General features: G+C 38.4%; 1 protein-coding gene across 2 annotated transcripts in view; it reads right to left on the reverse strand.

Annotated features, from left to right (window-relative positions):
- Nucleotides 1-15,736, reverse strand: part of LOC126354093 (transcriptional regulator ATRX-like) — a 479,559-nt gene that overhangs the window by 78,130 nt on the left and 385,693 nt on the right. For both annotated transcript variants that reach the window (XM_050003480.1, XM_050003481.1), the window contains 2 exons: nucleotides 12,300-12,518; nucleotides 1,701-1,878 (listed from right to left, as the gene is read on the reverse strand). In XM_050003480.1, the coding sequence (XP_049859437.1) occupies nucleotides 1,701-1,878; nucleotides 12,300-12,518 (397 nt within the window). The remainder of the gene's footprint in view (nucleotides 1-1,700; nucleotides 1,879-12,299; nucleotides 12,519-15,736) is intronic.

Genomic DNA, 15,736 nt, shown 5'->3' on the forward strand with positions numbered 1-15,736 from the left:
ACTAATGCACGAATAGCACTGCAAAATTGCTGAGTTTTCATTGTGCACATGCGATACTAAAAGCATTTCTTGACATAATAGCTACAGATTTCTAACAAAGCTGCATAGTCTATTTTGTGATTATCAAAGTGTGCTGCGAGTGGGAGGGACTCTTCTTGCCTTTGATACAGTGACTTGAAATAATTCATTAGACCGTATGAGTACAGACAGAATTAGATTTTGTAAAGTGCAAGAATGTCTACAAAAGTATTTCAATGTAATGTTTAGTGGACAATTTCACAGTGTCTGGTGTAAAATCATTTGTTTCATCTTGAAGTACTTTAAAGCCATCAAACCCGTATTACAAATTCATGTTACAAGGAAAACTAACAATGCTAAGAGACCTAATCAGTCTGAAAGTAAATTGAATAAATGATAAGCATATAAAGGAGGTCAAAATCATATATTTAATAGAGTAATGAAAATATATACTCAGTAATTCACTCCTCGAGTGAGGCAATGTCGGGTCACACGCTGCCCTCACATACGTTAAGTCAAAGTTTTTGTTGTCCTTCATTTTTCCCTGGAAATGAGTGACAAATATATGTGCAAAGACTAAAAAAGATTCTGAAGCTTTTTTCTTTATTTTTTTGTTTCCAATTGGGTAACATGAGGTGAAGTGAGATCTGTGACGTCTTATATGAAATAAAGTGACAGTTACCATATTTGCCAACAGAGTGCAGCTCTAATGCTTAGACAACAGATGCTTCATACAGCACTAGATCCAGAGACATTAAAAGTTAATGACAGTCTCTTTGAAAGAGACAGTCTCTTTGAAAGAAGGAAGAATTTTTTCTCAGAACTTCTAGAGCTGACAATGGCGTGTTATAAGAGAATGTGAAATGAACTTTCACAAGTCTGTTACGAACATTTTGTATTAACTTTGTGGACGGACTTGAAAAGTATTTTAAGAAACAGAGTTGCCATGAAAGAAAAAAATAATGTAGTTTTAATTATTTATTAGCAAAAATTCAATTTTAATAAGCAATCAATGTTTCATTTAGTATGAATTTCTGTCCAAACACTGACAGATAACATCATTATAGCAGCATGGAAACTGAAATCTAACTTTCTTTTCCATTATCATATATTTCTGCTTTAGTTTCAGAAAGAGAAATATTACTCAGCAGCGATATATGCCATGTACGGGTGGACTGTCGAAAAACCTTAGTACTGATGTGGCCTTTACAGAGTCTGAACAATTAGACACAGTGCTGGCTCACTGAATGACACACAGCTGTGAAAAACAGATTGCGGAACAATAGTGCCAAGTGATATGGACACTGATTATCTTTGCTGGTGAGGATACACCCATTAATAAATGGAAAGAGTTTTTAATCATTTGATTCAGAATGTTGTCAAAAAGTGCTGAGGTAGTCTTCATCGGGTCCCATAAATGTATTTTCAAATATAAAGACTGGAATTAATTAATATGTGTACTGTTTTCCAACTTCAAGGATTTTGGGGCTTGCCAAGCAGTTGTTTGATTGAACAGAAATTATATACAAAGTTTATGTTGATTATAAGAGTATTACAGCATTGGAGCAGCAAAATTTTATGTTTTATAAAATGAGCTATACCTAAAAGCCATCCTATTAAATAAACATGCACACACAAGTCAACAAGAGAATTTAAAATAATAATTAATACGAAATTACTACCTGAGCCAGAAACCGGTAAACATAACAAGGTTTCTTCTGACCAAATCTGTAAATCCTGAAAATACTCTGCACATCATGAGACGGATTCCAAGAGGCATCAAAGAGAACAACACGATTTGCAGCCACTAAATTGATGCCCAGGCCTCCAGCCCTTGTTGAAATCAGGAACAAACGAGCTCTATGTAGAAAATAAAAAGTTTTCCACATCAGTTTGCTGAAGAAATCACAGTAAATCCAGTTATTCTATGAGATAAAGTGAATTTATGTCATTGAGAAAACTTAATTGTGATTTGCATGTAAGACTTACAGAGATCAAACTTTCTGACAAAAAAATTTCCTATTTCTGGTACCGAGTAATAGAAAGGAATATGTCGAGGACTGATATAAGTAAATAATCAGAAGAATTAGATGTCTGTTATATTTCAATGTCTAATTATATTTCAACGTCTAAAAGTGAAGTCTAATAGTGAACGTCTAATAGTGAAGGTAAGAGGAAACACAGTCATGTAATGAGTTGAAATTATAAATAAATTAGCCTGTGGTTGTAGCAGTTTTTAATTTATTGCACTATTGATTTTGGGGCTACCAGCCCCATGTTCATTTGCACCTTCTGTTTATGCATCTGTACTGCTTAAATCTGATGAAGTGTTGATTGTGTAAGGTGCTGTAAACTTGGGTTTGTTGCACATACTGTTTGTCGGTGACAACAGAAAGCTGTGATGATAGCAAGCAAGAAAGTGATAATCAACATCGTTTAGATGCATATATACAAGGTGCACTTGCACATGGAGCTCGTAGTCCCAAAATCAATAATGAAATATGGTAATTCAAAATTCTCTTTGTAGTCAGATGCTAATTTATTTATAATTTCAAGATGTTTCTATGTATAAATAAAAATAGAAGTATAAGATAAGACATCCACTTTAATTCTCAAACTGCAAGACATGTAGTGTTGTCAAAGTTTTAGGTTTTGCTCCTCAATATAATTATTACCTTGGAAAAAGAGCATGGGCAACTACTGCTACTGGGGAATATATAGCAACATAAAAAAGCTGATACATCAATGCGCAGTCAGAAAGTTGAGTGATGTCAGACACACAGAGCAGTTACTTATTTTATTAATAACAAATATACAACAATAATAAATAAATTACAACACATGGTGTAGTTTTATATCAATGACACGAAAAGTGGTATCACCACCTATATCAAAATTAACATTATAAACATGGGAATAGCAAGCTGCACTTCACATTACTGTCTGTACAAAACTATCAGGTGATAGCAGAATGATGTGTGCTGCACAGACACATGTAATGGAAAACAATTTGACACACTTAACTTTCAAGCTCTTGCTCTTTTTCTAGCAAAAGTAAACATCTTCACACATCAACCCCACAGACACCCATAGCTGTCTTTATGCACAATGCACATGAGCACATCACACTTAATATAGATAAAATTTGTAACACAGGCAAAAGAAAAAATTCTGCAACAAACCAAAACAGCACAAGACATTAACACACTTAATTTTCAAAATTTCTGAAGAGATTCTCGTAGCCATAGACAAGAGATTCTCATAGCCATTTCTGTTCTGACACTGACAATGTTGAGTGTTTATGGAAAAAGTTAAGGCAATCGCAAAATGCGTTTTAGACAGGTATGTGTCGAGTAAAACTGTGAGGGACGGGAAAAACCCACCGTGGTTCAACAACAAATTTTGGAAACTAGTGTGTGTGGTGTCACCGCCAGACACCACACTTGCTAGGTGGTAATCTTTAAATTTGCCGCGGTCCGGTAGCATACGTCGGACCCGCGTGTCACCACTATCAATTGACTGCAGACCGAGCGTCGCCACACGGCAACTCTAGAGAGACTTCCTAGCACTCTCCCAGTTGTACAGCCGACTTTGCTAGCAATGGTTCACTGACTTCTATGCTCTCATTTGCCGAGACGATAGTTAGCATAGCCTTCAGCTACGTTATTTGCAACGACCTAGCAAGGCGCCATGATCAGTTTCTATTGATATTGTAAATCATGTACCATAAAGAGCGACGTTCTCCATTAATGGATTAAAGTTAAGTATTCCACCAGCTACGTCCGTATTTCTCAATTCTAATTCCCTTGTCATGTTGCAGACCTCACGCCAGCCTGCGTGAGCTGAGATGCGCGCATTTCGGCCTCCTTTAGAAAAACACGGTTGGCTCTCCTGCCAACCACAACACTGCGAAAGCAAAGAGAGCTTCACTGCAAGTTTAAACGCAGCCAAAACCTTTCAGATAAACAGAAGCTAAATGATGTCAAAGTTAGCATAAGGAGGGCTATGCGTGAAGCGTTCAGTGAATTCGAAAGTAAAATTGTATGTACCAACCTGACAGAAAATCCTAGGAAGTTCTGGTCTTATGTTAAATCAGTAAGTGGCTCGAAACAGCATATCCAGACACTCCAGGATGATGATGGCATTGAAACAGAGGATAACACGCGTAAAGCTGAAATACTAAACACCTTTTTCCAAAGCTGTTTCACAGAGGAAGACCGCACTGCAGTTCCTTCTCTAAATCCTTGCACAAACGAAAAAATGGCTGACATTGAAATAAGCATCCAAGGAATAGAAAAGCAACTGTAATCACTCAACAGAGGAAAGTCCACTGGGCCTGACGGGATACCAATTCCATTCTACACAGAGTACGCAAAAGAACTTGCCTCCCTTTTAACAGCCGTGTACCGCAAATATCTAGGGGAATGGAAAGTTCCAAATGATTGGAAAAGAGCACAGGTAGTCCCAGTCTTCAAGAAGGGTCGTCGAGCAAAACTATAGACCTATATCTCTGACGTCGATCTGTTGTAGAATTCCAGAACATGTTTTTTGCTCACTACTCTGTAGGAATCAACATGGAATCCGGAAACAGCAATCGTGTGAGACCCAACTCACTTTATTTGTTCATGAGACTCAGAAAATATTAAATACAGGCTTCCAGGTAGATTCCATTTTCCTTTCAGAATGCGTTCGATACAGTTCCACACTGTCGCCTGATAAACAAAGTAAGAGCCTACGGAATATCAGGCCAGCTGTGTGGCTGGATTGAAGAGTTTTTAGCAAACAGAACACAGCATGTTGTTCTCAATGGAGAGACGTCTACAGACGTTAAAGTAACCTCTGGCGTGCCACAAGGGAGTGTTATGGGACCATTGCTTTCCACAATATATATAAATGACCTAGTAGATAGTGTCGGAAGTTCCATGTGGCTTTTCACAGATGATGCCGTAGTATACAGAGAAGTTGCAGCATTAGAAAATTGCAGCGAAATGCAGGAAGATCTGCAGTGATTAGGCACTTGGTGCAGGGAGTGGCAACTGACCCTTAACATAGGCAAATGTAATGTATTGCGAATACATAGAAAGAAGGATCCTTTATTGTGTGATTATATGATAGCCGAACAAACACTGGTAGCAGTTACTTCTGTAAAATATCTGGGAGTATGCGTGCGGAACGATTTGAAGTGGAATGATCATATAAAATTAATTGTTGGTAAGGCGGGTAACAGGTTGATATGCATTGGGAGAGTCCTTAGAAAATGTAGTCTATCAACAGAGGAGGTGGCTTACAAAACACTCATTCGACCTATACTTGAGAATTGCTCATTAATGTGGGATCCGTACCAGGTCGGGTTGACGGAGGAGATAGAGAAGATCCAAAGAAGAGCGGCACGTTTCGGCACAGGGTTATTTGGTAAGCGTGATAGTATTACAGAGATGTTTAGCAAACTCAAGTGGCAGACTCTGCAAGAGAGACGCTCTGCATCACGGTGTAGGTTGCTGTCCAGGTTTCGAGAGGGTGTGTTTCTAGATGACGTATCGAATATATTGCTTCCTCCTATTTATACCTCCCGAGGAGATCACGAATGTAAAATTAGAGATATTCGAGCGCACATGGAGGCTTTCCGGCAATCGTTCTTCCCACAAACCATACATGACTGAAACAGGAAAGGGAGGTAATGACAGTGGCACATAAAGTGCCCTCCGCCATACACCGTTGGGTGGCTTGTGGAGTATAAATGTAGATGTAGATGTAGAATGTCCAGAACCTAAATGCTTGTAGTGATAATCACAATGAACAGGGAAATTTGAAAGGTATAATGGAGGATGTGTCAGACTGACACCCTCAACCATTGTCTAGAATTCCAAACTTACATTGAAAGTAATTCAAAAAAACTATTGACGCCTTAAACATTACAACCTTGATATCATTTCAGTGACTGACAATGCTCACGTTTTACTTACAAGATAATATTATCTAACAAATAAGCTAACTGGCATATGTAAGCCACTCTTTGTGATTGTCCGCTCTGCCTTCGTCAGGAAAGAGAAACTTCTGCTGCAAGAGGTAGCACCTATAATGTAATAGATGTATTCACTTTTAATGTAGGGATTATTGTAGAACTTTCAGCAATTAACTTCAAGTGAGGAAAACAGAATTTGTTACATGTCTATATAGACCTCCTTGTGGAAGCATAGACAGTTCCTTTTAAATTCGTAATGACCTGGTTGCTGAAATACACTATAAACATTGCAATAAAGTGCTTGGGTTAACAAAATATATACTGGAGATATAAACATTGACATGTTGTCTACTGGCTCCAAGCTGAAAAAATTAATGTCAATTTAATTTAATTTAAATGTCTACATCTACATCTACATCCGTACTCCGCAAGCCACCTGACGGTGTGTGGCGGAGGGTACCCTGAGTACCTCTATCGGTTCTCCCTTCTATTCCAGTCTCGTATTGTACGTGGAAAGAAGGATTGTCGGTATGCTTCTGTGTGGGCTCTAATCTCTCTGATTTTATCCTCATGGTCTCTTCGCGAGATATATGTAGGAGGGAGCAATATACTGCTTGACTCTTCGGTGAAGGTATGTTCTCGAAACTTCAACAAAAGCCCGTACCGAGCTACTGAGCGTCTCTCCTGCAGAGTCTTCCACTGGAGTTTATCTATCATCTCCGTAACGCTTTCGCAATTACTAAATGATCCTGTAACGAAGCGCGCTGCTCTCCGTTGGATCTTCTCTATCTCTTCTATCAACCCTACCTGGTGCGGATCCCACACTGCTGAGCAGTATTCAAGCATTGGGCGAACAAGCGTACTGTAACCTACTTCCTTTGTTGTCGGATTGCATTTCCTTAGGATTCTTCCAATGAATCTCAGTCTGGCATCTGCTTTACCGACGATCAACTTTATATGATCATTCCATTTTAAATCACTCCTAATGCGTACTCCCAGATAATTTATGGAATTAACTGCTTCCAGTTGCTGACCTGCTATTTTGTAGCTAAATGATAAGGGACCTATCTTTCTATGTATTCGCATCACATTACACTTCGCTACATTGAGATTCAATTGCCATTCCGTGCACCATGCGTCAATTCGCTGCAGATCCTCCTGCATTTCAGTACAATTTTCCATTGTTGCAACCTCTCGATACACCACAGCATCATCTGCAAAAAGCCTCAGTGAACTTCCGATGTCATCCACCAGGTCATTTATGTATATTGTGAATAGCAACGGTCCTATGACACTCCCCTGCGGCACACCTGAAATCACTCTTACTTCGGAAGACTTCTCTCCATTGAGAATGACGTGCTGCGTTCTGTTATCTAGGAACTCCTCAATCCAATCACACAATTGATCTGATAGTCCGTATGTTCTTACTTTGTTCATTAAACGACTATGGGGAACTGTGTCAAACGCCTTGCGGAAGTCAAGAAACACGGCATCTACCTGTGAACCCGTGTCTAAGGCCCTCTGAGTCTCGTGGACGAATAGCGCGAGCTGGGTTTCACACGATCGTCTTTTTCGAAACCCATGCTGATTCCTACAGAGTAGATTTCTAGTCTCCAGATGTCCTGACAAATTAGTCCACTAGAGGTTAGTAACAGCGGATCAAGAATCTACAACACTGTAACTAACATGACTCACAACACATCAGTTCTGCAGCTCACCATTACTGACAATCCTGCAGTTCTGGTACAGATGGAAGTTAAAAATCATTTTGTCAACAACAAAAAGAATAAATATATGACAAAAAGAATCAAACATCACGACAATATTGAAAACCTCATCAGTATGTAAAAAGGCTCACAATAGGATGCAAATAAACACATTACTTTAATTGAATTTGCATCCAACTTTTTAATATATCTTAATATCTCGTGTGGAGAAGTTAGCTTGTAAGTCAATGGTTGTGATAAAGTATTGGAACTAGATTAATCATGGTATGTTTGATATGAAATTATTCATCAAAAATGATATTGTTAAAAATGAAACCTTTATGAAACCCTTGAGACTGACAACACAGGACGATCTCAACTGGAACATGCATACTGATTTTTTATCCCATAAACTTCATAAAAACATCAGCCATAACAACGGTCAACAAACATTATAAGGAATTTTATATGCTAAAAATCAGCAGTCTTCAATTCACTCATTAAAACTCAAGTATACCTAAGAAATTTGGGGTGCAACACAAATCTGCACCTTCAAAATGATATGCGCAGTGTCACCTTTGGAGGGCTGTGTCTCGGAGCAGAATTTTTTTTTGTGGATAAAACAAAAATTACGTGTTCCTTACTTAGTCCCGCATTTTAACAATTCAATAACATCCAAGACTATGAAGGTAAGATTTTTTTCCTAGCCTGCCTGAACTGATATGGACTATGCCTTAAGTACATGTGAGACACAAAATTATATTTTTAATTGGGTTTAATGTAGGCTATGTATTTCCCATTGATTTAAACAGTTTTTTAAAACTATGTTACACAAAACATTCAAACATCCCAAACAAGTTTAATTAAACTGACTATTTGATAAGTAGTTCTCTACTTAATGTATGAATCATCATATCTACAGACAAACACCTACCCTATCAGTGTAATCACCTGGCCTGACCTCTGAGGACTCCTTCAGAAATATTTGTTATGAAACATGCCTCTGGGAACTCGTTACAACATGCTGTGGGACAAATCTCCAATACCTGGCCAAACAGCTATTCATTTCCTCTCTATTTTTAAAATCAGAACTTTGATATTTCTTATTTTTATTCTTATTCTCAATATTTTTCATTTGTCCAATGTTGCTGACCATGGCATTTTGGAGGCACACAGCAGCAATATGTTTTATTATGTCATTATATTATAAACTGCTTCAGGACAGTTATGGTTGGTAAGCTCCATGCTCAGTTTCGGTTTAATGTCTACCATTACAAACTGCATTACTGCGCAATATTTTACATATGTGGTAAAGTGCCATGCCAAGACCACAGTAGTTATCAGCTATCCATGTATGGACACTTTCCACTAAACTGCACAATGGAAAGTCCAGGATGGACTTTTGTGCCCCGGGAGAGTGGCCACATGTGTGAGTTGCTGTTGTCATCATCTGTGTGTGTGTTTTCTATTTCTGAAGAAGAACTTAGTCTTAAAGCTGAATATTTCTGTTGTTGTTGTTGTTGTTGTTGTTGTTGTTGTCTTCAGTCCTGAGACTGGTTTGATGCAGCTCTCCATGCTACTCTATCCTGTGCAAGCTTCTTCATCTCCCAGTACCTACTGCAACCTACATCCTTCTGAATCTGCTTAGTGTATTCATCTCTTGGTCTCCCTCTAGGATGTTTACCCTCCAAGCTGCCCTCCAATGCTAAATTTGTGATCCCTTGATGCCTCAAAACATGTCCTACCAGCCGATCTCTTCTTCTAGTCAAGTTGTGCCACAAACTTCTCTTCTCCCCAATCCTATTCAATACTTCCTCATTAGTTACGTGATCTATCCACCTTATCTTCAGCATTCTTCTGTAGCACCACATTTCGAAAGCATCTATTCTCTTCTTGTCCAAACTAGTTATCGTCCATGTTTCACTTCCATACATGGCTACACTCCATACAAATACTTTCAGAAATGACATCCTCACACTTAAATCAATACTCGATGTTAACAAATTTCTCTTCTTCAGAAACACTTTCCTTGCCATTGCCAGTCTACATTTTATATCCTCTCTACTTCGACCATCATCAGTTATTTTACTTCCTAAATAGCAAAACTCTTTTACTACTTTAAGTGTCTCATTTCCTAATCTAATTCCCTCAGCATCACCCGATTTAATTTGACTACATTCCATTATCCTCGTTTTGCTTTTGTTGATGTTCATCTTATATCCTCCTTTCAAGACACTGTGCATTCCGTTCAACTGCTCTTCCAAGTCCTTTGCCGTCTCTGACAGAATTACAATGTCATTGGCGAACCTGAAAGTTTTTACTACTTCTCCATGAATTTTAATACCTATTCCAAATTTTTCTTTTGTTTCCTTTACTGCTTGCTCAATATACAGATTGAATAACATCGGGGAGAGGCTACAACCCTGTCTCACTCCTTTCCCAACCACTGCTTCCCTTTCATGCCCCCTCGACTCTTATGACTGCCATCTGGTTTCTGTACAAATTGTAAATAGCCTTTCACTCCCTGTATTTTACCCCTGCCACCTTCAGAATTTGAAAGAGAGTATTCCAGTCAACATTGTCAAAAGCTTTCTCTAAGTCTACAAATGCTAGAAATGTATGTTTGCCTTTTCTTAATCTTTCTTCTAAGATAAGTCGTAAGGTCAGTACTGCCTCACATGTTCCAACATTTCTATGGAATCCAAACTGATCCTCCCCGAGGTCCTCATCTACCAGTTTTTCCATTCGTCTGTAAAGAATTCGCGTTAGTATTTCGCAGCTGTGACTTATTAAACTCATAGTTCGGTGATTTTCACATCTGTCAACACCTGCTTTCTTTGGGATTGGAATTATTATATTCTTCTTGAAGTCTGAGGGTATTTTGCCTGTCTCATACATTTTGCTCACCAGCTGGTAGAGTTTTGTCATGACTAGCTCTCCCAAGGCCGTCAGTAGTTCTAATGGAATGTTGTCTATTCCCGGGGCCTTGTTTCTACTCAGGTCTTTCAGTGCTCTGTGAAACTATTCACGCAGTATCGTATCTCCCATTTCGTCTTCATCTACATCCTCTTCCATTTCCATAATATTGTCCTCAAGTACGTCGCCCTTGTATAAACCTTCTATATACTCCTTCCACCTTTCTGCCTTCCCTTCTTTGCTTAGAACTGGGTTGCCATCTGAGCTCTTGATATTCATACACATGGTTCTCTTCTCTCCAAAGGTCTCTTTAATTTTCCTCTAGGCAGTATCTATCTTACCCCTAGTGAGATAAGCTTCTACATCCTTACATTTGTCCTCTAGCCATCCCTGCTTAGCCATTTTGCACTTCTTGTCGGTCTCATTTTTGAGATGTTTGTATTCCTTTCTGCCTGCTTCATTTACTGCATTTTTATATTTCCTCCTTTCATCAATTAAATTCAATATTTCTTCTGTTACCCAAGGATTTCTAGCAGCCCTCATCTTTTTACCTACTTTATCCTCTGCTGCCTTCACTACTTCATCCCTCAGAGCTACCCATTCTTCTTCTACTGTGTTTCTTTCCCCCATTCCTGTCAATTGTTCCCTTATACTCTCCTTGAAACTCTGTGCAACCTCTGGTTCTTTCAGCTTATCCAGATCCCATGTCCTTAAATTCCCACCTTTTTGCAGTTTCTTCAGTTTTAACCTACGGGTCATAACCAATAGATTGTGGTCAGAGTCAAGATCTGCCCCTGGAAATGTCCTACAATTTAAAACCTGATTCCTAAATCTCTGTCCTACCATTACATAATCTGATACCTTCTAGTATCTCCAGGATTCTTCCATGTATACAACCTTCTTTTATGATTCTTGAACCAAGAGTTAGCTATTCTTTTTCACTATTCCTGTTCGCGAAAAGTAGTAATCGGTCCTTTTCACTGAACTAATACATAGGTGATTAGTTTTCTAAGTGATGGTATGTATATTCCAAACTAAATCATGTATGTTGTATGAATAATCAGCATCAATAATGTGTACCCCAAGGAACTCTGTGATATTTCTTATAATAAAATATTAATATCTATACAAAACCCGACATACAGTGGCTGTTACCTTAGTAGCTGGCAAAATGCTTTGTTTTGACTGCTATTTCCACTCTGGTGCATACTGAGATTTAACAAGCAGGTAAAATAGTCTTGTAAGCAAATATTACAAACTGTCAAACACTGTATTGAAACATTCTGATAGATGGGTTTTAATGAGCAACTGTAGAAACCATCATGCACAAAAGTTGATTATTTCCTGTTTTTCATATGGGATACTGAATACTCATTCACCTGTCTTACAAATTTTTGCCTCAGTGCCTTAAATTATGGTATAGATTTTTCTCCAACAATTTTTGTTTTTGTGATCTCACCTAGGCAGCTGGAGTGTATGTATTCTTCAGAATTTCTGTGGCCAAATGTAAACTATGTAATCCAAAAGTAAATCTGTAAATCTGCAACCCCCCCCCCCCCCCCCCCCAACCCACCTTCTCTCTCTCTCTCTCTCTCTCTCTCTCTCTCTCTCTCTCTCTCTCTCTCTCTCTCTCTCTCTCTTGCGCGCGTGCACACACACAAATGCACAGCTCTATATAGCATGCTATGTAATATTACCTGTAATTACTCTCCTTATTGAAGCTCTTGCACCATATACTTCGGTTTTCAGCTGATGTTGATCCATCCAACCTAAAGTAATCAAGACCAGGTGACCATGAGCCCGTAAAAATTTCTTGACTTCCGTTGCTATCACTGTTTTTCTGAGTAGCTTCATCTACTTTTGCCAGAAAATATTCAATCAGGTCTAATGTAAGCAGCGACTGACTAAACACAAGCCTGTAAGAAGAGAATAACAAAATTAACATTTATCGAGAAAGTATTTGTGCACATCCACAGATCAAAGCATCTAACAACATATAATTTTTGACTGAAATATCCCATACTTCATAATCCTGAAATGGGGAACACTTGCAACACTCTTTGTGTGATGACACATTTGGGCTTGTGAAGCTGCAGATAATATGTGAGATTTTATTTATCAGCAGGCAGATAAAAAAATCACACATTTTATTATGGAGGGTAGTGGTAGTCTATGAAATGAAAAACAGAAAATAAGCAAACACTACTCATTTAGAAGACATGTGAAGCAGAAATTAAGTAACTCTGAAGTCAAAAAGGCACAACTGAAGTGCTCACAATGTTAGTATCTGCTATCATCGACAAATTTGACACATTATAAAATAAGATGAAGAAAGGAAACAGTAAGCAATTTCCACAGTAAGAACACAATATAATATTTCTGAGCTGCCTACATTCAGTATTCAAAATTATACAGACTGTAAAAATCAAGATAGTGAAAACTTTTACAGTACGACATAACAGAAATGAACCAACATAACTACATAGAGGAACTAAACATTATAAGCAAATAGCACTCAAGAATGACTATGACAGAAAAACAGTATATAAGATTTTAAAAAAGGCATACAATGCCATAAAATGATGAATAAAGACATACAAAAATGACAGGGACTTGACACAGCATACAGAACTAACAACACAATACAGAACTAACTTACCAGCCAAGCCATTAACACTGATACATACAGGCAATCTAGCATCTGCTAATTAATTTGCAGTTGATGCTAATCTGTGCATGTGGGCCAAATATGTAGGATTTTTTGAATCAATTACATAGAACATCTTAGAGGGTTAATAAATAATAACCCCCACTCAACATTTTCTGACCACCTAACAGCACTGGATCATTATTCCACAAAAAAGAAACCAATTTAAGAATTCTTAAAACCAGCAGTAGAAGAGTACAATCATGTACAAAAATCAGTAGCCCAGAGAAAAAAACATAGTCAATGAATACACATCACTCTCCAATAGTTACACATTCATCAAAATGATGTGGACATGATTAGTTTTAACATTACTGAAACTATTGTTTTTCAGTCCTAATCATTTATTTAATTAATGGGGGGGGGGGGGGGGGGGGTAGGAGAAACCCACTAAAACAAAATGTAATCCTAAAAATTAAAATTAATAATTGAGAGAATTTCACACTCTGAGAGGCCATCGTTCAGCAACCAGACCACCATAATCATTTGCTGCAAACAAGTCTTCCATGTCACCCTTGTTCTCAATCTGTTGAGGGTCTTCTCAGTCCAGTATTGGAGATTGCAGCCTGATAGTAGCTTCTCTTTTGCTGTCCATATTGCTCCAGGGGACTTTGGTCCCCATAGTTCAGTTCAGTGGGCTTCTGATGAAGTCGCAATTTGTGTTGTTGTAAGGAGGACTTGTAACAGATTTGAGCTGTAATGGATAAGCATGAGTTCGAAACAATGGATGTCTTTGAGCTTTTTCTTTTCAAACTCTGCTGCTATGTCTTCTTACATCTGGAGGTGCTACTCCCATGAGTGGAAAGACCTTGCTGACTGGAGTTGGTGTTAGGCACCCTTTGACTATGGGGCCAGTTTCATGAAGAGTCACATCAATCTCATTAGCATGTGCTCCAGACTGGAATGGGATACTCTGCAGCAGAGAAACAGGCAGCAAGTGTGGATGTGCAGAGGACATTGTGCCGCACTCCCCATAGTGTGTTTCTCAGTTTATGGATGAGACTGTTTCTGGTGCATACCTTCCGTCAGGTGTCTGTATAGACTTATCTGTAAGTTCAGATATTATCAAATTTTAGCCCTACATACTACAGGTAAAGCCAGCAACTTGAAATGTGTCCTTTCCTGGTGATGTTCAGCTTTCTTCTTACCTGATTATTTTGTAGGTGGAATGCATATACTCGAGTTTTACCCCGACTGGGTTTCAAGGGGGTGTCATCATAGTAGATATGAAGCTCTTCAGAGAACCTGTTACGTTTGATTCTACTTCTTCAACTGTCACACCTTGTGCATCAACATCTCTTTCTTCCATGTAGATGAAGGAATGGTTTCCAGCATTGCGTGGCTGATCATTGGTCTACATGTTACATAATATCGGATCCAGCACACTTTCTTAGGAAGACCGTTTTTCTCGTTTTTCTGCATCACTCAAGAGTGACAAAAAGCCATCTGTTCCATAGGAGACACCAAATAATCTGTGTCAGTCATTACTCCCCAATTGCTTTTTGCCAAGCTACAGGTACACAACATAAACCACAAGAGGCAGTCACCACACATGACAAAACCACTTGCCTGGCATCTCTGATTTCCAGACAGCAGCCTCCAGATGGCACTCATAAACCCAAACCCCTTCCTGTTTCTGCACCATTTCCTTCAACACTTAGTATATTTATTTATTTATTTATTTATTTATTCATTTCTTGTTCCGTAGATCCAGTTAGTGAGTCAATCACAAGGATGTGGAACATGTCAAATTGTACAGGTTTCAATTTAAACTTACAATAAATACAAGGGCAATTCAATGTCAAATTGTACATAGTTTAAGTAAGACATACTATAAATACAGTAACAGATACAAAGTCAGCTAGATAACATAACAACCATTTAACAGAAAAAGGAGTTTCAAATAAAGGTTAAAGATAAGAGCACAAAGTTAAATCAGATATTAAGCCTACAAGAGTAAATACAGGTACAGCCAATTTGTATTTCTCTGTCAGGTAATCTTTGAGAACTTGTTTAAATTTTGGCAGTTCTGTATGAACACATTTGATATGTAGTGGTAGAGCATTGAACAGCTTAATGCTGGAGTAGTAAACTCCTTTTTGTACCAGAGTGTGACGTTTCATTTCGAAATGTAGATTGTTTTTGTTTCTGGTGTTATAACCATGGAATTTACTGTTGTCTATGTAGATAGAATAATTTTTGCACACAAAGGTCAGCAAGGAAAAAATATACTGTGAGGCAGTTGTTAGGATACCTATCTATGTCGGCCAATAGTATGGACAGCTGCCACAGGAAGTGCTGTCAACTGCGTACTACACTACATTGTTTCGGTCTTGCACTAGTGGACAAGGAAATCCTTCCATTGACAGACACAAAAAGATGGCATGCAGTGGGTATCCAGACACTCACAAACAAGCAGTTGCACAG

The sequence above is a fragment of the Schistocerca gregaria genome, chromosome 3 (genome assembly GCF_023897955.1).
Source record: "Schistocerca gregaria isolate iqSchGreg1 chromosome 3, iqSchGreg1.2, whole genome shotgun sequence".
Classification (NCBI taxonomy): Eukaryota; Metazoa; Arthropoda; class Insecta; order Orthoptera; family Acrididae; genus Schistocerca; species Schistocerca gregaria.